General features: G+C 49.8%; 2 protein-coding genes across 3 annotated transcripts; one reads left to right on the plus strand and one right to left on the minus strand.

Moving 5' to 3' along the window:
• Window positions 1–1,647: 1,647 nt before the first annotated feature.
• Window positions 1,648–9,444, minus strand: LOC135821311 (chondroitin sulfate N-acetylgalactosaminyltransferase 1-like). The gene is made up of 3 exons (XM_065334368.1): window positions 7,886–9,444; window positions 5,999–6,173; window positions 1,648–3,025 (listed from the first exon to the last, which is right to left on the minus strand). The coding sequence occupies exons 1-3, from the start codon at window positions 9,262–9,264 to the stop codon at window positions 2,840–2,842; spliced, it is 1,740 nt and encodes a 579-aa protein (XP_065190440.1). The 5' UTR covers window positions 9,265–9,444; the 3' UTR covers window positions 1,648–2,839.
• Window positions 9,445–12,578: 3,134 nt separating this feature from the next.
• Window positions 12,579–21,525, plus strand: LOC135821312 (eukaryotic translation initiation factor 4H-like). Of its 2 annotated transcripts, XM_065334370.1 has the most exons (10): window positions 12,579–12,767; window positions 12,891–13,083; window positions 13,875–13,923; window positions 16,870–16,934; window positions 17,331–17,490; window positions 17,987–18,016; window positions 18,531–18,695; window positions 19,122–19,196; window positions 19,401–19,577; window positions 20,318–21,525. In XM_065334370.1, the coding sequence occupies exons 1-9, from the start codon at window positions 12,703–12,705 to the stop codon at window positions 19,565–19,567; spliced, it is 969 nt and encodes a 322-aa protein (XP_065190442.1). In that variant the 5' UTR covers window positions 12,579–12,702; the 3' UTR covers window positions 19,568–19,577; window positions 20,318–21,525. The 2 variants fall into 2 exon arrangements, with proteins under 2 accessions (XP_065190442.1, XP_065190443.1); XM_065334371.1 differs by lacking the exon at window positions 17,987–18,016.
• Window positions 21,526–27,096: the final 5,571 nt, after the last annotated feature.

Below are 27,096 nucleotides of genomic sequence, written 5' to 3' on the forward strand. Positions count from 1 at the left end.
CATGTGTCAGCACAAGTTGCCAATGTTTAACTTTGCTCGCTATCATCTGTGTAGCTTGAGCGATGGTGTGTGTGCATGTGTGCGTGCATGTGTCAGCACAAGTTGCCAATGTCTAACTTTGCTCGCTATCATCTGTGTAGCTTGAGCGTTGGTGTGTGTGTGCCTTTTTCTGAACCCTTTCCTTTTCCGCCAAGAGTACATAACCCCTCCTGCATGAGTGTGCAACTCACGCAAACCCTGCTGTCCCAGCCGAATTTCAGGTTGATGTCATTTTCTCACGCAATCCCTGCTATAGCTGTCCTGACAGAATTGTGTAGTTGATGGTATTCTTATATTACTGTTGTACAATGCTCCTTGCACCATGCAGTAATTTATGACCGTGCATCACGTGACTTTCGCTTTGCACTACGTAGCTTGTACAGGATCAAATGGAGTTGTGTCCACCATGTACCACGGGTTCAGGAATCAGGACTAGGCAAAGCCCGATTTTGCCAGGGAAACTTGGATATTTTGCCGCAACATTTTGCTCACTCATCGTCGATATTTTGCTTTCATTTTGCCAGGTCACTCAATATTTTGCTCCCTTTTTGCTCCAATGCAAGGTCAAATTTGGGTCACGTGTAGGAAAACTGACCGAAAGTGGGTCACGTGTTGGCAAAATGAGAAAAAATGAGTCACGTGTTGTTAAAACTGTGCGAAAATGAGTCGCAAGCACCGTATAAGTGTAAAATCTCCCAATTTCCAGCGAACATACCGATATTTTGCTCCGTTTTGCTAGCAAATTCTCTAGTCAAATTTCTTCGATATTTTGCCAGCAGAATTGCTAGCAAAATCGGGCTATGTCTAATCAGGACACGTCTGATAATAATAATGTGTACATTGCGCATGGCGCATATGGCATCATAAAAATGACGTCAACCTGGCACTAGCAGGGCGGCATCCGAAATGCCACCCATGCCATGGCAAGAGTACATAACCACCAAGAGTGTGCAACTCGATCGACTATGGGCAAGAGTACAGTCATGTACTCTTGCTATGGGTGCTGTCCCGACAGAATTTCAAGTTGATAGCATTTTGATGATGCAATGCGGAACTACACGGATTATCAGACGAATCCGAAACCTGTTGTGGACCGAAGCCCATCTGATCCTGTACAAGTAGTTGTTGCAAAGAAAAACGTGTGATGTGTTTACATAATTATGTTGTAAATCACTGGGGAAAGCTGCATTGCATCATTTAAATATTATTTATTTAATAATGACATCAAGTTAAAATTCTGTAGGCACAGCAGGGTATGTGGGAGTTGCACATTCTGGGGGGTATCATGGTTATGTACTCCTGACAGTGGCCATAGTCAGAGAGTCGTAAAATACCCGTATTTTACGACTCCCTGGTCATAGTCAAGTACAATCAGTCAACTTCGCTTGTGACGACTGCGGATATGACGACAATTCGCGAATAAGGACAGAATTTCCATGCCCAGAGCAAAGTCCCATCTAACTGTAACACATAATATAATGAGACTTCGGGTATACGGACACTTTCGCGAATAAGGACACTTTTCTGATGCCCCGCCGCCGAGTGTCGTTATGCGCACAGTTGACTGTAATAGTTTTCCCGTTTGCGTCTTTCCCTCAAACCAGTGAATAATGTCATATCCGGTGAATAATGTCATATCCGCCAGCGTACACGAGTTGTGGATGTTCGCACACACCGGAATCCAGCACTGGCTTACAAGCTTACGGTTAGTTGACGCAAGGGAGTCGTCAATGCCCTGGTTGACGCTCACACTCTCGCACTGTACAAAGTAAAGAATGACTAGAAGAACTAAAAAAAAAAGGGGGCGCAGCATTTTACTGCCAAGGTTAACTTTGGGTACGATTCCTGTTATGCGTGTGTGTGTGTGGGGGGGGGGGGGGGGGGGGGAGAGATACTCAGTACCAAGCAAATCCAATAGGTCATGAAAGGTCAGGACAGAGTGGAGCGAGTAGTAGAAAGCAAACACGGGAACGACTACGAAGGTCCGAAGCAGCCGGTCATTCACCGTTGTAATTCAGCATACTGCCAGTGGCCGTGGTGGTGGTGGTGGTGGGCCGAAACAAACAGCACGGCGGATTGTTACTCAGTACTGCCACCACCAGCGTTGGACCCAGCGCCGTGACTAACGTGTTACAACTCGGAGAGCAACGGATGTCGCCCTTGGCAGCAACGAAGCCACCGGCACGAGGAGCACACGCATCTAGCGCAGCAGTGTGTAAACTAGACGCCGTTGAGCAAAGCACAGCAGCAGCAGCAGCAGCAGCAGCGTGCACCGTTGCCAGGCACATAGATCAGGACTCAGTAACGTTAGCAGTAAGCAAAGGCACTACCGGAGCTACTTAGACTTATGGCGACCAGTGATTACATCATCTCCGTGGCATGGCATCATGTTGTGGGGCCAACTATGACGTCATCTGGGTAGTACAGCATCAAGCGACATGTCGACATGCGGCCAGTCCAAATGATGGCTTGCATCGAACTGTTACCCAACAGATGGTCTGCTCGCCCCAGTCTGGGCACGTGGCAATCAATAAATAATAACATCCCCTTCAGAGGCGGATGTTGCGTACTCTGCCTCTTGCGGCACATGCACACAATGACATCATGGCATACACACAATGACATCACATGCACACAATGACATCATGGCACACACACAATGACAGCATATGCACACACAATGACATCACGTGCACACACACACACACACAATGACATCATGGTGTATCCATGCATGCATGCACTGCCAGTCGGGCCACTGTGACTGTCTGTACGATGCTGGTCGATGGTGTTGGTGTCCTCACTTGGCCTCCATTTCATCCAGAAGCAGCGTCTCCTCGGCCAAGATCTTGTCTCGATCGGCCTGCGGCCCGAGCGCAAGATGCGCGAGCGTCTTGTGGGAGGCCAAGTTGCGTGCCTTGCGCTCTCTACACCGATCGTAGCGTTTCTCCTCGGCACGCGCGTCCACGGGATTCTGCACCGCGTTCTGAACAAGACAAACCAGCACAGACGCACGCATGGAAATTGTACACACGTGCACACACACAAATTGTGACAATATGCATACATAAGCAAGAGCAGTGGCAAGTCTAGGCTTGGGATAAATGAATATGTAGACAGATAGACAGAAACACACACGCGCTGGCCCGAGCCCGAATCTACTGGTCTACAGGTCATCAATTCCAGTCCGCGGTCGGGGAACGGGATCACCAGCTGCACACAGAGCCCCAGACCATCCACAACAACGGGACCGGGGGGGGGGGGTCGAAACGCACATCGTTCCGGCGACCATGATCTTGCGTCGCCGTCTTTGATACTGTGACTCCCTGCTACGCACACACATGGAAAGCCGTCGTGACAAACACGTGTACGATAAACGGCTGTTTTACCCGGTGTGTTGCAAGAACAGGATTGCAAGTGTAGCAAGAAGGAGCCACGGGTGTGTGTGATTCCCGGTAGCCTAATCGGTAGGGCACTGTCCCGGACAGACAGGGGTGCTGGGTTCGAATTCCACTCGTGCATCCTTCTTCAGCAATACACAAATCACTGCAGCCAAGGTGACCACTGGCGGCAAAGACAGTTGATCGGTTGATGCACTACGTTATTAAAACTTTTTTTTTACTATTAAAGAACACAACCCTACAGAAAGACATGCGGAAACAAACACAAAACAAGACACACCGTAGTGACGGGCATTTAAGCGCATGTGCCTATACCGGTACCCGGGCATAAGCGCACCCTCACAAATCAGCACAGGGGCTTATAAGTGAACGTAAATGCAATTCCATCCCGTGACACACGGACACCACAAAAACACCACGTTAACATAGTTTAAAATGCAGCGCGGTATCGCACCATTTGCATAATTGTACAAGGCACCGTCACCGGTATACTACAGTGCATTTCAAAACTATAGACGCGTAGGGTTTTTGAAATATTTCAAATTTGGCTGGACCTTTTTGAGAATAGTTTTCGGAATATTGCTCAGGATCGCTCCACAATTACTCTCATATAGTTTCTAAAGGATTGGATAACAGACGCCCAATTTGGAAAAATTTATGCACAAAGTGATCACAGATTTTATGTGGTACAGATGCTGGCATAACGGTTTTTGCCTAGGTACGCGTCTATGGCCGCGGTCACACCAAGCGCGATTCAGCCATTCAGCGGAAAAAAGCGCTTTTTGACGTCATCGTCGCTACGGAAACGGCTGAATTTTCGGCTTCAGCCTTTTTCAGCAGTCAGCCGTTTTCAAAGCGCTGAATGGGAGCGCTGAATGGATTCAGCCACTTTCAGCCATTCTGGCGCAGTGGCGGGAAAAATAAACTCGTTCAGTTCTTGCTTTGTCCGCATTGGCAGTGGATTTCTTTCTCAACTTCAATCGATCTCAAGGTTTACCACAGCTCACGGAGATGCCCCGTGCACGTAAGCAGTCGGCTCCCGGGCCCAGGCATTCCAGTCGCAGGCGCGCCTCGTCGTCCCCGTATGCCGACACTCCAAATCGAGCCCCTAGCCCTGCGGACCATGCGGCCGATCGTTCCGGCAATGCCTGTGCGGAGCAGGACGATATCCCGTCCGCCGTTCCCCAGCCGGCCAGCTTACTCACAACTGGCCTAAATCCACGTTCCGTTACGGCGGCCGTGTCGACGGCCCTGCACCCCCTGCTGGCTCGAGTCGAGCGCCTTGAGGAGCGAATTTCAGCTCGCCAGGATCTTCCATCTTGCATCGTGTTCTGCCACCTTCCGGCTTTCGTTGTTGGTGAAACTTCTCTCCTTGCCTTTTTGTCGGTCATCATGGAATCCTGGACAGTAGCACTGGAGCGGCGACTACTGGAGTTTTGGTTTGAAACAAAAATCAAGTATGAGACCACTATGAAAAAAATACCAGAAAGAGAGCGTGGATCTTGGACGAACTGAAGAAGTGTGCTGGAAAAGGCGGACGGGAAAACAAGAGAAAATCATATTCAAAAATGAGCGGGAAGAAAAAAACTCTAGCACACAAAAAAAATCCAGCCGATTTCGCGAAGTGGTGTGACCAACCGCCCCATTCAGCACAAGCCACTTTCAGCGCAAGCGGGAAACGGCTTGTTTGGTGTGACCGCGGCCTAAAGTTTTGAAATGGACTGTAGCAACTCAAGCGCATGCGCCTGTGTGTGAGACAAAACGACCCGCAAAATTTATCAAATTACGCAAAAACTCAATCATAAGCGTATGGCCCTTTATGTGCGTCACTACAGCAGGAGATGTAGGGACGACGTGCCGATATACAGGGAGCAACTCAACCGGCCAGAGGTCTTGGCGTCAGCAGCGTTGCAACCTGGCATCGAAAATGGCGTTGTTTTGTTTTTATTTTTACTTCACCAGATACACAGGCATTTCTGCCGTCTCGCCTAACCACACGGCTAGACTCAGGAGTTGCAACACAGCTTCCCCTGTCTCTCTCTCTCTCTCTCTCTCTCTCTCTCTCTCTCTCTCTCTCTCTCTCTCTCTCTCTCTCCCTCCCCCTCCCTCTCTCTCTCTCTCTCTCTCTCTCTCTCTCTCTCTCTCTCTCTCTCTCTCTCTCTCTCTCTCTCTCTCTCTCTCTCTCTCTCTCTCTCTCTCTCTCTCTCTGTCTGCCTGCCTGTCTGTCCGTCTCTGTCTGTCTGTCTCTCTCTTGTGTGTCAAACTCTGCCCTATATGGGTACAGAAAAATCTGTAACTAACGACCACCCCTTGGGGCCAGAGAACGCGGTCTTTAGTGGCAGGTGGTCCTTAGTTAGAGGTTTGCACCGCACAACCATACATGCATGTGAGACTGTCCGTGCCTGGCAAGGTGGTCTGTAGTACCAGGCTGGTCGCTAGTCACGGTGGTCTTTAGTTACAGGTTTTTTTCCGTATTGAGCACTCTTTGGGCAGCGGAGCACGCTACTTGATTGCGGCTAGACTCTAAATAAAAGATGAAGATGGTTCCCGGCACTTACCAGCGCACACTTGGCCGGCCGATGGACTCGGAAGAGAGAGCGGTCTGGCAGGCGCACGATGCTGAAGCGACTGGAGCGTGCAAACTGGCGGTAGAAAGCCAAAGTAGACAGGGACAAGGACTGGCGAGTCACCGAGTCCAGACTGACATTACTGAGAACGGATTTTACGTCAGATCTGAACAACAACAACAACAACAACAACAACAACAACAACAACAACAACAACAACAACAACAACACACCACATAGCCAAAGAAAGTGAAAGACACATCGATCGATCGATAGATAGAGATAGAGAAAGTGAGAGAGAGAGAGAGAGAGAGAGGGAGGGAGAGAGAGAGAGAGAGTGAGAGATAGAGGTGTAGATAGAGATAGATAGATAGATAGATAGATAGATAGAGAGAGAGAGAGAGAGAGAGAGAACGAAACCAAGATGATGCATCCATAACTCAAATCAGATCTCCGTACAGCAGCACACACCGAAGGTAATGGACGCTCCGGTGAGAACACTGCCACTGCTATGTGGATGTTACAGCAGCTTGGTGTTGGGATTACACAATTCAACAGCATAGAAGACTAAAGAATCAACCGGCACTATCTAGTGGGGGTGAAACGAATACATCGGGCAGATTGGTACTCGCTCGCTTCTCTGAAGCTCAACAGCTTAGCTAGCACTCGAATATTTTATTTACTGCGCATATGTATACAGTCAACTCCACTTATACTGGACTCGCATTTCGAATTTCGTGATAATTACAGCGAGCTGTTGTCCATGTCCCAGTTTGAACCAACATTGTAAGTTCATTTCTGTTATAACAAACTTTGGCTATAAAGAACTAATTCTCCTGCACAATGGTGTTCAGTACTGAAAAACATGTAATTTTAGGTGTATTAAAATTTCGGTGTCAGGGACCTGCCAGGTTTCAGGTGTAATTTACAATTAGGTAACCAGTTTTACCTGCTCATACAGTGCATACTCTGGTGCCTTTTAGGTGTAATATAAATTTAGGTGCTTGTTTTCTCTACCGAAATCACCGAAATTAAGGTTACACCGAAAATATCGTGTTTTACAGTATACCAGGAGTAGAATGTACTTATGTACTTGTAAGACTTAAGCTGTGTTCACAACTGGCGCGTGTACACGTGAAACCACGTGTTTGTGCGTATTTTTGCTGGCTTTTGGGGCGCCATGCGTACGGAAACGCGCCGAAATGGAACTTCCAACATGTTGGAATTTTCAGCGCGTATCAGGCGCGTACCAGCGTACATGCCAGTCACTTTGACTGGCGGGGTCAAAAAATCAGTACTCGAAGGTGTCGCACGCGCTAAATACGACTCGGATTGCTGTTTTTTGTGAAAGCTTGAGCGCGCGTTTGGGCACGCATGAACCGCAAGCGTACCGCGTCCACGCGCCAGTTGTGAACACAGTTTAACATCCCTGTCTTGCATGCATAGTGCTAAACTGCTACTGACTATACAGGACGTACTTACTCTACATAGGAATACTCCTGTCACAGCTGCAGTTGTGTGTGTGTGTGTGTGTGTGTGTGTGTGTGTGTGTGTGTGTGTGTGTGTGTAGGTGTGTGTGTGTGTGTGTGTGTGTGTGTGTGTGTGTGTGTGTGTGTGTGTGATATATATGGGGTCCACTGGCCAGAAAAAGCCACTTCAATCAGCTGTGTGGTGGATACCAGGCTAACATTACTACTGAATAGTGGTGGTCAATTCATCAGCCTTGCAAGCTGTTGAATGGTGTAATTCCAGCACAAGTTGCTATGTCTAACATAGCTGTTGGCTATCATCGCTTCTGCGATGGGCAGGTCTGAGGTGTGTGTGTGTGTGTGTGTGTGTGTGTGCGCGCGCGTGTGTATGTATGTGTGTAATCCTCACCCGAACATGCAGAACACGTCGTAGTCCTGCTCGGCCCAGAAGCCGCCGGACGCCGCTAGGCGCAGGCGCTTGGCCAGCGGCACCTCGTCCGCCGACTTGCCGTGCGCCAGCCGCACGTTGTACAGGCGAAACGCCACGGGCCAGTACACCCGCAGGCCGCGCTCGGGCAGATAGCGACACCGCTTGGCGCTCTCCTTGTTGAATCGCGTGTCGACGTTGATTAGCGAAACCACCACCCCGTCACCGGGTGAGTACACCATGGCCGCGCGCAGCACCGCAGACGTATCAAACCGGTCCACCAGCCGTTGGAAGGTGACGTCGTCAAAGCCGACGCCACGGCAACGCCCCCGCACAGCCGCCTCCAGCCGGTCGGCCAGTGTCATGTCCGCCATCACTATGACGACGGTCAGGTGAAGGTCCATGCTCGCAGCGTACGTCGCGCCGGCCTTCACGCCCAGAACGTTCGCGATGAAATAGTCGAGGAACTCGAGCAGGTGCTTCGTGCTGCTGTGCACCACCGGCAGGACAAAGTGGAGTAGGCGTCGCGACGGCTCCACCTCGTGTAGCGAATGCTTGGCGCGTTCACCGGTGCTCACCAGCGCGCGCTTCAAGTCGTTGCCTAGCAACGCCGCCGGTTCCATGCCGATGTCGGACGCGGTGAGGTTGCCGAGCGCTCGCACGACGCGTACCCGTCTCACGTCCGTCTTGGACTTGTTGTCGGTGAAGTAGAGCTCGTACACCATCCCGTAGTGCCGCTTCAGGCACCGGAAGCCCTCCAGGAAGCCGTCCTTGGCATACCAAGAGGGCAGACTGTCCGCAGCGGTACTCAGCACCATCTCGGCCTCGCGAAGACGCCAGCCGGCTAGGACGCCGCCGCTCTCTCGGCCCACGCCCACGCTGGAGTGATAGTAGTGCGTTCGGTTGAACATGCTCCACGGCGTGTTGTCATACTCGTTCTTCGGCGCCAGCGCGAGCATGCGCCTGTAAGCCTCTTTTGCGTCGGCGTCCGAGAGGGGCTTGCCGAGCGTTGCACGCGTGGGAGGCTCATCGCGGCGAATCCACGCCTGTTCCACCTGCACGCTGCTTTCCAGCTTGGAGGCCTCCTGTCGTTTCTCCTCGACCACGCCTCGCAGTTTCTCAATATCGGTGAACAGTTGCTCCAGGGTCTCCAACTCAGGATCACCGCCGGCGGCTGAGACTCCGGACAGAGCCTTATCAGGTAGCCTCGCCCCCTGGTAGCAACGGGCCACTATCAGCCATACCACGATCAGCAACAGGTTGATGAACGCCAGCAGCTTGACAATGCGAACTGCCGAAAACCTCATGGTTACGTGCGCCCAAACGCCATCACCATTTGCACTATTATTCGCGAAAAGCATAGAGACAGACGAGCTTCTCTTCTCAGACAGGCACGTCCGACATCCCTGATCTGGTCTGCTGCCGCTCCGGCCGGCGAGGGGAGATCGAGAGTGGCGGAACAGATTCAGACTGCCTGCCTTTAGCTCTGGCTTTGAATGCTAATTTTTTGTTATCGTCTCCCACTGGCACTCGGATTGTTGTCCTGGCAAGAAACTCTTCACTTCACCTGCCTGCGCTGCATGCAGATTTGTCTGATTTTCAAGAAATCTCTACGTGCGATTCGATCTTTTTGAACCACATCGCGTTCCAATCACGATTTTTTGGCATCCGCGCCGCGCCGTACAAAACTGGTAGCAAATATCACGTGGGGACGACAAACGTCGGAAATAATAAAAATGTATACAGACTGTGTGTAGTACCAAGAGTCCATTCCATGGGCCCTGGAGGCTCACGGCTGTTTCGCGGCCACCACTTAACAATATGGCGGCCTTCGCCCAGGTTTACGGTGAAATTCAAAAATATTCTGAAAACTGAAAAAGATTTCAAGATCCTGTGGGATTCACGCGAAAACTGTGCTTTGTCAAGGTAACAAACACCGCGATCGGGACAAGGATTCAAACTTTCGAAGTCGCACAACAAAAATTGTTCAGCTTCGACAACAACAAACAAGGAAAGAAAAGGAAGGAGAAGGTAGACAGCAGGTTTTTGCTGGACGACGTCTCTTCCTGTTGTCACTACAGAGCTCAACTAGGAGTCAGCAGTACCGTTGTTATTTTTCTTACCTGGATCAGGGCTGAAATGGCCAAGCTGCTGCGTCCAGGGCCTGAGGATCACTGCTCGAGCTCGGACGCCTTGCGTTTTCTTGATGCCGTGGCGGGACGAACAGCGTCATGTTGTGGCAATGTCCCGACGAGATGTTGCTGGCACATTGCTGTGAGGCGCTGCAGAGTCCCAGGAATAGCGTTATAATCGAAGCTCAGCCTGTTGAATCTGGCATGAATTGACTCGCTGCCCTGCTCGGCGAGTCGACCCTGACCGACTCCAAATTTCCTGGTGAACGGGACTGTGCGCTCCTCCAAGAGATGTAGTTTCGGAGTTATGTTGCCGAGCTGCCGGGTGATAATGGATTCTCTGCATTTCTGAAGAAACAGCTGGATGCAGTCAGCCAGCTTTGCGATGTCGGCCTCTGACATGCTGTTGCAATGGCTGAAACGGTGGCTGCAGTCGGCATATCCCGAAAACAATCCATGGTACCGCTGCTGCAAGATTTCTGCATCAGCAACGAGCTGCTGGCAACGAGTGGAAACCACCTCAACTGGAGCAGACATCAGTGCTCTTAGTACGGCAGGCTGCAGTGTGCGATCTACATGGTTGCCCACGAAGGCACCGCCATGGAAGGCTTGCCGATCAACATTGTGTGTTTGGAGCACAGACTCGAGACTTGACGCGCATGGTCCTGTGACTTTCTTGTTCTTTCTCATCTCGTCTAAGTCATGTACGAGTTTGCTGTGCTCAGCACTTGCAGCAGTGAAGGCGTCGCTGGCGTCTTTCCACAGTTGCTGTATTGCTGCAGCTACAGTGTCCATGTTGACGTTGGGAAAGCTGGCCGGTGCGTGTTGCTGCAAGAGCACTGCATATTGGAGCTGCTGCTGTAGTTCATCGCTCTTCGCCTGGGCATCTTCCATAGCTTGCCTGGCGGACCGAACTTTGTCGCTGAGAACTGCTGGCTCTTGAAACTGGAGCTGATCATCTGCACACGGCTAGAGAGTTGCTGCTGCCAGTTTCACATCCAGTTGTTTGACTTCAGCTAGGTAGATGTCATACAGCCATGCGAAAATGCCGAGATCCAGATGAAAAGACGGAATAACAACGTTGCTGACGGGAATTGGCAAGATAACTGGGCGGATGGCATTGTTGTGGTGCTTGGCTTGCGAAAGATTTGCTCCAGAGGCGGTCACCGCCAAGTTTTAGCCGAATCTCGGACTCCGGAATGACATTTCCGTGCCAGGTCAGCCACCCATATGTGTCGTACAAGTCCAGATCATCAGATCATCACGATGTCAATGAGATTTGGCATGTACGCCATGCATGCCATCACTATGCTGCCGTCTTTCTTATTCATTGGCACTTCCCTTGCTGTGTATTGTGGAACCTGCTGCGCAATGAACGAACCTAGTCTTGTCCAGTTTCTTCTGTGCGCTGTATGTCGGTGTTGCGTGCGTGAAAACATTTGCTTCATCTACATCCATTTAACTAGTACTGTGTGCTGTCTGGGGTCCAGGAGAGTGTGATAGGGGTATTGCTGTTGTGGATGAATGTTGTGGGACTGTTGTGTGATCCATTTCTTTTCTTTTTTTTGTACAGCAGAAAGCTTTGAAGCAAGTTGCTTCTGCTTTTTTGGTGGACGTCTACCCTTGTTTGGTGCAGTGTGGCATATGTCGCAGTATGTGCGGTGATGTGGCTTCCACACTTTGATCGCTCCACATCCATCCCCTACAAATGAGTCAAGGCAACCTTCTCTCAGACAACGATCCAGCACACGTTTGCATACATGACAAATGTGTGTAGGGTGGATCGCAGGGTCATCCTGAGAAATGTCGACCTCGTACACATCTTGAATGATCTGGCATAGTCCTTCACGTTGTATTTCGTGGACACAGCCATGTTGGCAAACTTTTTGCCACCAATACTGCAGCAGGTAGACAGCAATGCACTGTGTTCATCCATTTTACACACTACTACTAGCACGCGATACGGTAGAATCGATGGCCACGGAAATCGATCTAGTAGCACGGAAAGACAAACAAATTCAAAAAATCGGTAAATGAAGTCACCCAGGCACCAGGAAAACTGGCAAAGAAGACGAGAAAACTTTTACAAGAGAAGAAGGTAGCTGTGAAAAGGGCTGATAGAAGTGACGAAGGGCAAGTCGTCAAGGCAAAGGAAACGCACCTCTGAAGGAATCGTTCCTGGAAGAAGACGGCCAAGACGGGTATCAGATGAAAGAGGATCGCGAGAGGAAGTCATGAAGCGTGTTTGTACTATGAAACCCGGTCGATTGGAAGGGGAAAGTGGAGGTTTCCTCAAGAGAAAAAGAGTATTTTCAAGCAAATCAATGACAGATCGATGATGAGATTTTTGAATTTTCAAATTTTTGGACGCCATATTTTTTGGCCGAGTACATGACCATCGTGACAGCCGTGGGCTGGACTCTTGGTAGTACATGTACGCAAGCTGCGACGTACGTGTCCGCCCGGTCTTGTTGCTATGACAGATTTTTCTCAATATGGCGGGTGCTTTTTGCAGGCAACTACATCGACCAGTTGTTGAGTTTTTCGTGCAATCTCCTGCTTGGAGTTTTGGAGTTGGAAAAAGTTGTTCTCTCTTTTATAAAGACGGTTGGTCGTCTCTGCAGTTGAAGGTCTCGATTCTTGTTCCAGTTTCTAGTCAAAATAGACATGGGAGATAGGTACGACCGAGGTGGAGGTGGTGGTTATAGCGGCGGCGGATACGATGACAGACGGTAAGGTTGTATAAAATCGACGTGCAAAAGAATTGCAGCGATTGTGTTTCTGGAGCTAAAGTAGCATGGAAGGGGAAACGGAGCATAACTCACTAGCACTCCCACGGCTGTTGTGTTCTGCAGCGGCGGTGGCGGTGGCGGTGGTCGAGGATACGACGATCAGAGCTATAGTGGTGGCGGCGGCGGTGGTGGCGGCCGAGGTGGAAGCTCAAGCAGCAAGCCTTTCCCCACGGAGCCTCCGTACGTTGCATTTGTTGGGAATTTGCCTTTTCGCTGCGTCCAAGGGGACGTAGATGACATATTCAAGGACTTGCAAGTAAGCTATCCATCTGTTGCGTATATTTAAAGCTCTGGATTCTGTCTTTTGGGACTCTTCTTATCGAGTACAAATGGCTTTGTATGGATTCTGGCGGTCGACGTTAGCCCTACGGACAAAACAGGCATTATCTGTAGCGTATTGGATTTGATAAGTAAAGAAAGGACAGAATGTTACGAGCCATGACCAACTGCCCACCAATGCAACCAGATAATATACAGTCAGATAGTGCAACAACAAGGTACAAAACTGACAAGGAGTGCTGAGACATTCAACGACCTGACACCTAGCACCAACACATCTACGAGGCGCAAACCAACAACTTGACAACATCCGAGTTCATATTGGATTTATAATTATTAAGGAGGTTCTGCAAAACGAAAATGCGCACAAACTTTCGCTCTATGTCATGAAGTGCGAAACTTCGCACGAACTTTCGCAACTGGACGCGAAACTTGCAGGGAACGCGAAATGAACTTTCGTAGGAAGTTTCGTCGGATGGGGTCCTGGCATACGTGCACTTGGCGCCTGCAAACTACGAAACTCTGCAGAACGCAAAACTCGTGCGAAAAATTGTATACACGTTTGCAAGGACCATCGCGAAACTTCGTTCGAATTTTCGTTTTGCAGAACCTCTCTATTGACAAGAATAGTCAGATGACTGCTTCTTTATAAACTGTGTTCGAATGTTGTTAGCACGACTGCCAATGTTTCGGTTATAATGTGAGGATGTTGTTGGCGCGTGTGTGTGTGTGTGTGCGCGCGCGTGTACGTGTATACGTGTTTTGTAGGTGCACAGTGTGCGCTTGATCCGCGACAGAGACACCGACAGGTTCAAGGGTAAGCTGCATTGTAGTTGAGCTTCGTACAGCAACGCAGCAGCATTGTGTTGCTGCTTCTGCCGCCGCTGCTGCTGCTGCTAGTGGTGATAGAGGTTGTGTGAATGACTCCTCATAGTGCATTTGCCACTCAAGTCAATGAAGTACAGTGAAACAGCTGTCTAAGACGACCGCTGCTCAAGGGACCTTCAAAACGTGGTCTATTTATCCAGGGTCATTTGACTGGAAATAGCATCCCTTGATCCTGGTTGCGGTGGTCTTCCAGGACAGGTCGCCTTATCCGAGTGGTTGCCTTGGCAGGTTTTACCAAGAGTGCATACCCCCCCCCAGAGGGTGCAACGCCGATCCAGCTCTGCATAGGGTCTTGGTCGAGCGGAATCGGATCTTCTGATGTCATGCGTACACTCCACACCAGCGCAAGGCCGGTCTCGAGGCAGGGCACCATTGTTTTTGATCCGAGAGTACCCGCGACTCCCCGGGTTCCCCTCAGATGTGTATGGTATTACGACGCAAAGATCCGATTCCGCTCGACCAAGACCCTATGCAGAGCTGGATTAGGCGTTGCACACCCGGGGGGGGGGGGTATGTACTCTTGCTTTTACTGTATCACTTTTGCCACTCAGCTGGCTTCCATATTTGGGCTTTTAGTATCTCCGTTCACAACTCTCCCAGCTTGCCACTCAACAGTCTTCCTGTATGGCAGTGTATGATGTCATCGCGTAAGCTCAATTGCTGCGGTATGGGGTTGGCCAACAGTGAAACTGCCGTCGCCTGTTCAGGGTCCGCACCACTCCTTGAATTCCTTGAAAGTCCTTGAATGTCGAAGCCGGATTTGAAAGTGCTTGAATATCCTTGAATTTTCGTGTGGGTGCTTGAATTTTTGAAAAAAGTGTGTTTTTCCTTGAATTTGGGTTTGAATGCGGTAGATCTACTCATGTTCATGCAGTGGGTCTACGCGCACTGCTGGGTACCCGTAACCGGTACCGTAGTCCGTAGATCTAGTACCAAGAGTGGATCCACTCTTGGTAGTACTGATAGGGATCTCAGCGCGTGAGCTGCGCAGCCTGTTTGCGCAGGTGAGATTTTCGATCCCAAACGCGTCCAGTGCAGAAACCCTGAAAAATAACATTTTTTTCGAAATAAATCAAGTTGAAGAAGACGGTAGAAATGGCTAAATATTGCGTCCAGGAAAGCACGTTCTACGGCCATTTCCAAGCTACCTATCTCCCAGGCACTCTCTCAGAGGAACTATGGAGGGTCAAAGAGCACAATAGTTCACTCTTGGACGCAGCGTGAACACCTCTTCTTCTGAGCGCGATGTCTTCTCTCTGAGTGATAATGGCGGCGATGTTCCAACCAACGGTTAGCCCACCAACTAATGTCCTTGAATGTCCTTGAAAAAAATGGGGTTTGGGGCCCTTGAAAACCCTTGAATAATATCAACTAATGTCCTTGAATGTCCTTGAAAAAAATGGGGTTTGGGGCCCTTGAAAACCCTTGAATAATATTTTCATGACTTGGTGCGAACCCTGCAGTGTTGCACCGCTCTGATCAGACGCGTACTCAGGCTAATTTTCTGCTGTGCCATACCAGTCCTGTTTTGTCATGATGATGTCATTCGACAATTAGAAATGAGCCCGGATCAGCGAACACCATCACTTGTGTTTGATATCAAGTTGATCAAAAAGTGACGTTGAAGTCGAGCGAAAGAAAAGTCGCGGACCTAACAACTACCCATCACTTTTCTGTCTTTCTTGTCACTAGTCTTTCTTTCCGCCTGACAAGCCCGTGTTTGTTTGTTTGTCAGTGACTAGCTAGCTAGGCAAGCCCCAGGCAAGTGAGGAGACACGGCTGGGAAACCCCACGTATCTGAGCTTGGCTGGCGAAAAGGTACGATCGCGGGGCGCGAGCATCGCACGCGCATCGATCGTCGTTGACGCCAATCACGACACGACATTTTCTGGTGATGACTGGGATGGCGATTGCTCATCAAGGGAGTCAGGTGAAAGCCGCGGAGCTCCAGAGGACGACTCCTGCCGCAAAGCGACTCGGCGAGGCTGCAGACTTCGTGTAGAAGAAAGCAGCGCTGATGAGAATGACGACGTCGCGAGTGGATATTGTTGAGCGATGAACGACTCCTTCACTAGTAAGTTTGTCGGATATCGACAGTGACGATGCAGAGCAAAGGCGTCTCGATCCACGACTGGAAGAGCAACGAGAGCCAGCGCCAGACAAGATCTGCTTCGTTGGCTTGGACGCTGAGCAACTTGAAACATTTATTTCGTCCATGCAGCTCCCAAAAAAATTCAAAAAAATATGTTCCTGTAGGGTCAGGTAACCGTTGAATGTATCTGCACCTAGTACGTACCTCATGCTCATGAGCCTGTGTGCTAAGTAGGCACAGCTACTGTGATTGCACTCCGTGTGTGCAGATATGTTTTCATGGATGTGAAGGGCTTGGAGAGCATCAGTACTGAGCCTGGTGTGGATGCAATATCAGCCCCTGGAACTTGGCCATTTGCCGTTAGCTGCGCGATAGTCAGCGAAGCCAATGATTTACTTCGACAAGCCAGTGTCTGAGTACACCCCCAAGGACTATAAATTTCCTCCTTGTTAGCCGGCTGAGTGATGGCAATGCCTATCAGGATCAGACACATACCAACGCTCATACTTGCATCCTACACAGAAATGCCACTTCCAACATTTGTACAGAGATGCGGTGTACCACATTTTTTGGTCACTTACGGTGCTGTGATTGATCTAAAATTTCTTGAGACTGGTTATCAGTGGATGTGGATCAATTTGGAGCACAAACATATTTTTGGAAATTTTTGCACATGTGATGTTTTTTGCTGATCCAGGCTCAAATGTTGTCATTCGACTGATGTCTTATACAGTTTCTTGTTTGCTGTGGGTGGTTCCTTTTCTGTTTGTGTTGTCTGGCTAGGTTTTGCATACGTTGAGTTTGAAGATTCCGAATCACTGAGCTCTGCTTTGGACTACGATGGCGCGGTGAGTGCATTTACCTGTAGTGTGGGTGGGTGTGAGGGATTGTTTGTGTGGGTGGGTGTGATTGTGTGTGGGTGTGGGGGGTTGGGTTGTGATTGTGTGTGGGTGGGTGGGTGGGATTTCACCTGTCATCGCAACTGCGCTGTGTGCAGTTGCGACAACAGGTGAAATCCCACCCAATGCATTTTTCCGCCCTCAACTTGCACGGCCCTTGATGCCCTGGAAGTAGCACAAATGCGGCTGAACGTACACATGTACAGATACAATGATAGGATGGGAACTGGTCCAGGGCGCCAGCTTTGCACGTTGGGCCGGATGTCACCGGGCGCAACTGTAGCGTCCTGTCGATAATTGAGTCTATTGTTTCTTCTGACATATGCTGCTGCTGTGACTGAATAGATCATCGGCGATCGTCGCATGCGTGTGGACATTGCCGGAGGCAAAGACCGGAAAGGTGGCAGCGGCAGTGGTCCACCAGGCGGTGACCGAAGAGGAGGTGGTAGTGGTGGCGGTGGCGGTGGCTACCGAGATGACCGAGGTGGCGGCAACCGCGACGGAGGTGAGTTGCCCTCCTCCTCCGCCTCTGTGCCTCTTTGTGTGGATGTGTGTGTGGGGGTCAGTGTGGGTGCGCTCGCTCTCGCTCTCTCTCTCTCTCTCTCTCTCTCTCTCTCTCTCTCTCTCTCTCTCTCTCTCTCTCTCTCTCTCTCTCTCTCTCTCTCTCTCTCTCTGCACTGATGTGGATCCTTTGGTAGTGCTGCTGCTGGCGGTGCTGCTGTTGTCTCTTGGTTTTCTATTCTGTGTGAGATAGCATGTTTGTGTTTGTTGAACGTGTTCTGTTTGGTTGTGTGTGTGTAGTTGACTCTACTCCCTCTGCCCCTCCTCCCTCAACCCCTACCCCACTCCTCACCCCTACCAGCGTGTACTTCTCCACTGTATCTATAGACGATCACCTCCAGCTGTGTAACTAGATCCTATCTGTGCCCCCCCCCCCCCCCCGAGCGGCGATTTTACCCGTTGTCGCTTCATTTTTACCCTTCCCCTCCCTGTCTGTGCAGCGTCGGACAGCACAGAAACTCAATCCTCTGGTGAGTTGTCCCAGCGATGTCTGTTATGTCCCCCTGTGTGTCCCCTCTTTTTCTCTGCGCTATCTTGTTGTTGTCACTTTGCCAACAACAGCAGCGCTGGCATGGCCTGCTGCCCACTCTTCCATGTTTGCAAGGTGCGCATGCTCGCCTTTTCACCATGGCCCCAGCTCGGGTCAAGGCAACGGCTTCTCAACCACACACTTAGCTTACGGTCACGTTGGCCGTCTTCCTCTCTCCGCTTCATCCTCATCTAGTCGCTGCCAGTGACCGCTGTGCTTGGTTAAACCAGCCCTTGCTGATCCACATAGCTCTTCTACAAGGACGGCTGCAGTGTCACCGCTTGTCGAAAGCGAATTACTCTACACGAGGCGAAGATCAAATGCTGCCACTGCCACTACTTCTACGCCTGATAAGGAAACGGCCCGCACTTTTTTTTGGTGCGGCTAGTTTGTGTTTTTCTTGCGCTGTTGATTGACCCTGCAAAGCGTGTGTGTGTGTGTTGTGCGTTTCTTAGGTTTCGATGGCTATCGTGGCGGTGGCAACGGAGGTGGCCGCAGTGGTGGTGGTTATGGCGACCGTGACCGTGGCTTTGGCGGTGGTGATCGCAGTGGTGGTGACCGTGGCTTTGGCGGTGGCGATCGCAGCGGTGGTCGCTCCGACTATTCCCGTGGAGGTCAAGGTAGGGATGTGGATGGCAACTTCTTCTCGGTGTGTGTATGTGTGTGTTCTCTCTCTCTCTCTCTCTCTCTCTCTCTCTCTCTCTCTCTCTCTCTCTCTCTCTCTCTCTCTCTCTCTCTCTCTCTCTCTCTCTCTCTCTCTCTCTCTCTCTCTCTCTCTTTATGGTTCTTTGGTTCTCTGGTCTAATTTGCATGCGCATCTGTGTATGCTTCCTTCTCTGTTTCGATATGTATGGATACATGTATGGATACGTGTGTGCTATTTGTCACTGCTCTGACCGCCATAGTGCCGGTTACCAGGACCTGCTTGCTGCCATGTTGATCACCATTGTATTCGAATTGAAAAGTATTGCTACGAAAGGCATAGTCGAAACTATATGGCTTCTGTGGTTCGTGTGCTAATACTAATAATGTGTGTGTGTGTACAGATGACCGTGACAGGCGTGGACCTCCCCGCGGTGGTGCACCACCAGCACAGGAGACCTTCCGGGAAGCATCAAAGGGTGAGGCTACGATTACTGCTGCTGCTTTTCAAGCTGGTGACTATTCTGGAATAGCTTGACATGCCACACTTGCCTCTCCTTTCTTCTCCGAGTACGCCCATGAAGGTGGTCTCGTACTCTTTAGTGTTTGTACCCGTTCAGTGTCTAACTGTGATGTGTGTGTGTGCTCTGTAATTCTGTGCTGCATCGTCCTACGCGACACAGAGGAGCTTGCTGGCCGTCCCCGGCTGAAGTTGCAGAAGCGCACTGTGGCAGCACCGGTCAACCAGCTAGCTGACACTCTGGCCAACCAGAAGATCTTTGGTGGTGCCAAGCCGCGTGAGCGTAAGGACGGCGACGACGATACGCCAGAACCAACGCCTGATCAGTAGACAGAAGGATGTGAGTGGATGATATGGCTCTCTCTCTCTCTCTCTCTCTCGCTCTGTCTCTTTCTCTCTCTCTCTCCCCCCTCTCTCTTTCTCTCTCGCTCTCTCTTCTCACCCCTTGCTAACTAAGCCTAAACAGTGGAATTTTCCCAATTTACCATTCTAATCCCCAACATGTTTTTATTACTGTGCACAAAATCATCAAACTACAAGTTACGCTACAATGTCCACTAACAGCACCAGTTACTTTACAGTCAGCTCATGCTATAACATTGCACGACACTGATCGACGGCACTGACGTTCTACAACTAACTGGCTATCAGCTCTGGCACATCTTGGTTGTGCACTCCAACAGCCTTCCAACTTGGAAGGTTCTAAGTTATAGAAATAACATCCTTGGCTCTCCATCCGAGTCCATTCTCACAAAATCATCATCAGGCTTATGCAGGACACTGTGATTGTTCAGAACCAGTTCTGAGCATGTTACTCGAATTATGACACGAGCACTTGGCAGCAGCCCTGTCAGAGTTGCGCTAATCACACCATTATGTACACTTGTTTTGGAGTGGCCTTGGGCTTGTGCAAATGACATCACGGTCTTTGCCTTGTGTGTTCAGTGTACCCCTGTCACTACTGTGCATGTACGGTTTACAATGGGCAGAGTGCGTTATCGTTTCCAGTGAGACGTGCCAGACCCCCACTAATATCCTTTCTGTTTATGTTCGTGTGTGTGTATTGTTTTTTTTGTGCAGTTCCAAGTCTGCCCGATTGCTGCCGGCTGTTGCAATACATGTAGCGATCCAGCTGTATTTCAATGCGGCACGTTTAATTTGAACATAGCTCTTATAGTTCTTGCTTGTATTTTTTTGCTGCCTCCGCTCTTGGACAAGCCAGTTTGATTCGCCCGTGGCTGTTGTTCCACCGTGTGATCTGCGGCCCGTTGCTCTAGCCAGTTGGCAACAGCATGGTAGACGGCCATTGCTGCTCGTTGCATTTGGCGGTATGCACTGGTCGCCGGTGCCTCGTTCTCTCGTGTGCAGCCATGCCTGCCTCCTTTGGTCTTGTCCCCTGTGTATTCAGGTTTGCTGTGCTCTCGGGCGCGCGGCTAGCCTAGGTCGGTGTGGCTGTATCTCTCTTTGTGCATGTCGTGTGCTGCACGATCCTTTTTCTATGCTGCTTCCTCCATGCATGTGTGTGTGTGTGCGTGTGTGTTTCCTTTGTGGTTGAGATTGTTGTCCGCGTACCGCCAATCTGTCCTATCTCCAGACACTGCCGATAGCTTCTGTTGAGCGCGCGTTTCGTTTCTTTGTTTCGCTTCGCCGCTGCTGTCGGGTCCGTGTAAAGACCCGCGTGTGCCGTGTTTGCACCCTGCATCTGTTTGTGTACTGGTCAGCTTAAACTGCCTGTACTAGTTTTTTTTCTCTTCTCCTGTGTCCCCCGTGACGACCTGCACGTATGTGGCTTTGCTGCACACTCCGCCTTCGTCGTGCGGCCTTGTGAATTTCTCTCTCTTTGCAATATGCTGTACATAAGCTCCCCCACTTTTGGTAGAGGACCCTCAGCCCCGTGGCCTTTTCTTTCTTTTTCTCGGTTTTGCTCCTTTTTGACTACATTTGTGGGAACGTGTATAGGCCAATGCAATGGAGTGAGACCTACCATATATTGTATTTGCAAAATTTCCTTGTTTTCTCTCTTTCTCTCCCTTGTTTTTTATGCCTTTGCCAATGCTTGGTTGCTTTCGTGGTGCATATAGTGCGTGTACATCTGCAGTCTTGCAACAACTTGCTTGACTTCATTTCCGTTTGCTCAGATCACTCTCAGGCGCACTGTAATAGCTGCTCGCTTTTCCGATGCGATGCCGATTTTTTCCCGCTTCGCATTCAACCACTTATGGCATGCGTGCTGGTGTCTCCGTGACGATTCGTCTGGTTCGAATTTATGTGAATGACGGAAGAGCTCACCTGTTGTTTGTGCCTTGTCTGTCGCCACTGTGATGTGCCTTGCATGCTGCCAAGAGTGCATGACAACCGGTTTTCATGTATCCTTGTCTTGATGCTACCAAGAGTACTTGATGCTACCAAGAGTACTTGATGCTACCAAGAGTAGATCTACTTGATGCTACCTACAATACAGTGCTGTTGTGTACTCTTGTTGCCATCAAGCTGGGGGTTGTAAAGCAATAATAATTGTCAACAGTATAATACCCGGTACCCCCCCCCCCCCCCCCCCCCCCCTCTACATAACGTTACTCTTGATCTTACTACTGTACTCCCCTGCTACATAACTGTATCAAGAGCCGGCCCATGATGATGGGGGGCATGATTAAGGTAGCAGTACTGGAATATGCCATTCGCAAATACACACAACTAAAATTGAGTATTACTTCGGTGTCTGTGAATCTTTTCCCACAAAATTTTGAGCACAGATTCATGATTCACGCCATCACCTAATAAAAGTACTACCTTGAACTTATTTACTTTGCATCGTCCCAAAAGTTCACTGCACTGGACAGTAAAAAAATGCCGTCATGTCAGATTTTTGGTACATGCTAGCAGCAACATAATATCAGCTGAAGTGTTAAAAATGCATCACAAGCAACAGTCTACAACAGTAGCAGATGCTGAATAGAACAGATTGGAGATAGGACACAAATAGCACCACCCAGTCAACATCATCCGTGAAGATGCCCGTCACCGTCGAAAAAGATTATTACTACTGAGGCAGCTAACATCCGCCAAACAAAAAACTATGGCTTTATAAATATATTCAGCATCTGGGAAATTTTCCACTGATCAATCTACATATAAGGTTTATTGGGCTGCGATGAGCCAGTCTGGAGATAAAGTGTACCAAAGTTTGGTCGGAAGGCCAAAAAACACTAACTTTTGGCACTCTGAGAACCCTCCAGCAATGTATGTGACTACCTCTGCTTGCTGTGTCGTGTCAGCAAATCCCTTTCAAATGGCTCTTCTTCTCTTCCTGGCTGACTTTTCCTCCTCACTGGACCTTCTTCTCCTGTGATACTGCTTCTCTCCATCCAACTTGAGAAGACCAGACAACCAGGCTGGCAAGTGAAACTTAGAGCAGCTCATCATTTCCAGCACAGCCGAAAACATTTCCATTGTTCGTACTCAGCATTAGAAATTGTTCCTGCTTGCCATCTGTTCTTCCAAGTTTCACATCCACTGCAGTGTTTTGATAGCACCTCCGCATCCAGAACCTTTCCTGTCTCATAGGACAACAGTTGGCATACCAAACATTGATGAGAACCCGCGCTTCATCCACGTTCCATCGGTGCTAACTGCAACATGCTCCGGGTGAGAATGCTGTTCTGTTGTTCGCCGAACAAGAAGACGCTGTGCAGCATTCTTCATGCTGTCCCTAGCATCAGTTTCCACAGCAGTGTGTAGTGCATCGCTGTGCCCAGAATTGGACTTGCTAACAGGAGGCGGCATATCCAATATCCCGTATATACTGTTCAGACCTTCTCGTCCACTACCAATAAGGCGCATGGCAAGCACACTGCGGCGGCGGTTTATATCGTACAATTTAGCAAGTGGGTGTCTTTCTGCCAGGGCTACACTGGTTGATGAGCAGCACGATTCGCACTGCAAACTAATTGTTGAGGCGAGGCCACGACGAAAATTATCTTTGATAGTCAGGTTGCCCTCTTGATAATTACTACATACACACGCTGACGTCACCAATTGCTGTAAGCTCTCCATGTGAACAATTCGATTTCCTGATGGAATATCATCGCAATCCTCTTCAAACTAATCTCCATCGTTATCACACGAGGCATCACTGGATAACAAATCACCTGGAAGATCAGAGTCATCTTCTACGCCCTCACCAGCTCCATCAGCCTGCGACTCGTGTTCGGTTTCACTCCCCTCAATTGGCTCAAATAATTCAAGACTTGAAATGAGCTTGGACGTAGCTCTAGGAAATTTGCTTTTCCTTGGCCTGCTGAGCGACCTTCGCTTGTGTTCATCACCCATCTCCTGACCAAGTAGCGCCAGCACAACAACTCAAGCGCAGAGTTCCAACGTCGATGACAAACGCTCGTCGCACTGGCAAACAGTTTGAGAACAAAGAATTTTTTATCATTTTTGAAAATACAATTGCGTGGGTTGAGCCTGCAGGCCAGCCAGGCCAGCTATAGCATAGCTAGTCCTGCGGCCCAAATCTAAAAGACGTTGTTTTGCAAGTCCCGTTTCAGTCTCAAGCAGACAACCTGAGCTTTGCATGGGTGGAAAGACCATGTCCTAGGGATGTCGAAACGGCTTGTTGTCATGTCCAGAACTAGGGCATAAGCTGGGGAGAACCAATTTTAGGTTTCGTTACGGAAGTCGTTATTTTACGTTATTTTACGACTCCTTGATTGAAATTGGCAGCATGTGATACGATATTTTATTGAAAATTAGTGCAGTCGATGTGAATTTGTTCTTGTGTTTGGATGATTTGTAGATCATGGTTGCCCTTTGCCGAGCGTTCATTTCCTATTGATGGTGATTAGAGATGGCACAGATTGATTTGTTGTAAAATTTGACCAAAATCACCCCCAAACATGGATCTTTCGTATGAGAGGATTTCATTTATTGGGACACTATCTCGACAACACCAGCGGAAGAGAGCTAGCACGAGCGAAGCAAAGGACACCGGAAAACGGCAGAGTGATAGCGATCATAAGCTGATCTTAGCAAACGAGCGATATGGAAGATGTTGTAAATAATAGCGCAGTAGTGTATTTGTCATTTGCTGCAGAGTTGAAAAGTACAATTCAAATTCAAATCAATTCAAAAACTTCAATAGCGCTAGTGCGGTCCACCAGCCTTATCTTTCAAACTCACTGTCCGATTCACAGTCGGACTTACAGTCCAATCCACTGTCGAAACTGCCTTCACCCTCATGGCATTGTGTGCATGCGCGCGCGCGCACACACACACACACGTACACACACCGCACAACATATGGCATTGTGCGCGCGCGCTCGCACACACACATACACAAACCCCACATGCACGCACACACCGCACAACACATGGCATTGTGTGTGCGCGTCCGCGCGAGCGCACGCACTCACACACCACATAGCACGCTAGAGATCAGCAAGAACCTGCTGCGACCGTGGTTGAGATGGCGCTGTAGAAGACACCGCAGCCGCCACTGGTTGCCTCGCACCCGAGTTTGTAGTCAAAGCCGTACTAGCCGACACATCTGTACTGGAGGCTGATGTAGTACCCAGAGATGAAACTGATCCACTGGTGTTCACCTGACGCGGCGGAGTAGCGGATCCTTTGAAGCCAAAATCAGTGGGCAACACGACATTGGCGGGGACAAGCCCAGCGGATATCGCAGCGGGCCTATCGTAACTCCTGGCAGTGAGCCTATCGTAATTCCTGGCAGTGGGCCCGTCGTAACTCCTGGCATTGGGCCCGTTCTCTTGCCGGACACTGGGGTGCGGAGTGGACGTGGATGCGGGCAGGAAATCTGCGGCAACCGGCTGGACTGGGATGGTTGGAGTCGGGCCAGGTGCGTTACTAGTATGACTGTTCGGCAATGACTGGGTATTACCGGCCATCGGACCGTTTGCAGACGACACAGACAAGTGGTTGCTCCGTGAAGAGTGCGCCTGTATACCCATGCCACTTACCATACATGTCAATTGCTGAAGGAAACACACAGTTCAAACACAAAACGTAAATGAAACACGCCAATGAAATTCGATCCTTAAACAAGTCAAGTTCGCATTTCCGCGTTATCACGGGCTATACAATTGTGTTTAGAAAACAACCAGTTTATAATTCTGTCTCTTCTTGCATAAAGTCAGCCTAGAATACTGACGTCAGCTTTGGACATTACTCTGACTCGGACCACAAGCCCTACATGTGTACCATGTGAAGTAGCGCGAGAGCCAAGCTGGTCGTAATAATACGTGCAACAGCCACAAACGTAATTCAACCAAAGAAGACTACCACATTACATGAGCATGAACACTTGCATTCCATTTAATACATTCCTAGGTTGTAGATGTCAGGCACTGTAGTGTTCACGTCTACATACACATTGTGGCACTCCTTGGCTACCCAGACATTCATGATAGTAGCACATCGTGTTAGGTTATGCATGCAGCATGTGCCGTTTCCCGAGCGCGCGTGTGAAATGAACTTAGCGGCTTTTAGTTGCTGTGCATGAGTTGAGTCTGGACTCATGATCTGGTGTGTACATGCGATCATGTGATCTTGTAGTATTGGCGCACCGTAGCGTAGGAGCACGTGACACTTTGCATGCATGACCTGTCATCTATAGAAACCTGTACGCCGGCCTGATAGACACGCTTTTTGCACACCACAGTCAATAGCCTGAATGCTTCACAGATTTTATTCTTCCTCCTGCCGCCACTCTGTCTGGTCCACACACATGATAATAGATATCACTTTTCCTACACTGTCTCCCTTGCTTTAGCAATTAGTTATGGATTCCATTACACCGCTGGCGTCTCTTTCTCTTTCTTCATTCGCTACCTAAACATAACGTTTCCATTGTTTCTCTTCGATATTCTTGCCGCTAGTTCTCGCTATCTTTTCCCGTAGTCTCGATCTTTCTGCCGCAAAGCCCGCTGTTCTCCGGCTAGCTATTCCGTACTCTACGCTGTCCATCTCGATCTAGCGATCCTTCTCCCTGCTCCGCTGCGCTGTTTTATCGATCTCCCCGATAGCTAACTTCCTCTATAAATTGCTAGTGTTCACAATCATTCTTTGCCTTTCCGTGATTCAGACCAAGAGAAGTACGTTCCCGAGAGTTAGGCTCTCTCGACCCCGAGTTCAACTGTGAAAGTCTGCGACTGTGTCGTAGCATTGATTGTGATCGTAGTTTAGAGAGAGAGACTTTGAGTGCATGAACTGTTGATATCGCCGATATCACACTGGTGGCAGCGGTGGTTCGTCCTCTACGTGCTTTCTTCTTTAGTCCTCTTGCTGTCTCGGTCGCTACTTGCTTGCTTCTCTGTCCACTTAGCGGTCCTCGTTCCTCTTGTCCTGAATCTCGTTCACCACCTGCGCTCCGGTCACCATGGCTCAACCTGCTCCTGCTGGTGCTGCTGCTGCTGCGCCTGCCGCCGTCCCGCGTGTGCCTCCTCACGCTATTATGCCAAACAAATTTGCTGGTTCGCTGTCGGACAGCTGGCCGACGTGGCTCAACCACTTTCAGCAAGTGGCTACCATCAATGCCTGGACGCCTGCCGAGCAGAGTCAGTTCATGGCAATATCATTGAACGACGAGGCTCAGCTTTATTACCAGTCGCTGCCCCAGGCCACCCGACAGGGCCCCGTCGCTGCTCTCATTCAGGCGCTCCAGGACCGTTTCGCGCCTGCCCAGCGCGTGGACCTACACCGCGCCAATTTCAAGGGCTCACACCAGTCCAAGGAGCAACCACTGGGCTCCTTCTGCGAGAACGTAAGACACTCTGCACGCCTTGCCTACCCGGCCATGCAGCCTGCTGATTTGGATGTCCTCGCAAAGGACCAGT

This window comes from Sycon ciliatum, chromosome 7, assembly GCF_964019385.1.
Source record: "Sycon ciliatum chromosome 7, ocSycCili1.1, whole genome shotgun sequence".
NCBI lineage: Eukaryota > Metazoa > Porifera > Calcarea > Leucosolenida > Sycettidae > Sycon > Sycon ciliatum.

What these genes read in the sequence shown, in the direction of transcription:
- LOC135821311 (XM_065334368.1), bottom strand. Translation starts at nt 9,264, where the DNA reads ATGCTTTTCGCGAATAATAGTGCAAATGGTGATGGCGTTTGGGCGCAC. An exon ending in GACGTGTTCTGCATGTTCGG is followed by an intron (nt 6,174 to 7,885) that starts GTGAGGATTACA and finishes GTTGTTGTTCAG; the next exon opens with ATCTGACGTAAAATCCGTTC. An exon ending in GGCCGGCCAAGTGTGCGCTG is followed by an intron (nt 3,026 to 5,998) that starts GTAAGTGCCGGG and finishes TGTCTTGTTCAG; the next exon opens with AACGCGGTGCAGAATCCCGT.
- LOC135821312 (XM_065334370.1), top strand. Translation starts at nt 12,703, where the DNA reads ATGGGAGATAGGTACGACCGAGGTGGAGGTGGTGGTTATAGCGGCGGC. An exon ending in ACATATTCAAGGACTTGCAA is followed by an intron (nt 13,084 to 13,874) that starts GTAAGCTATCCA and finishes CGTGTTTTGTAG; the next exon opens with GTGCACAGTGTGCGCTTGAT. An exon ending in AGACACCGACAGGTTCAAGG is followed by an intron (nt 13,924 to 16,869) that starts GTAAGCTGCATT and finishes TTGTCTGGCTAG; the next exon opens with GTTTTGCATACGTTGAGTTT.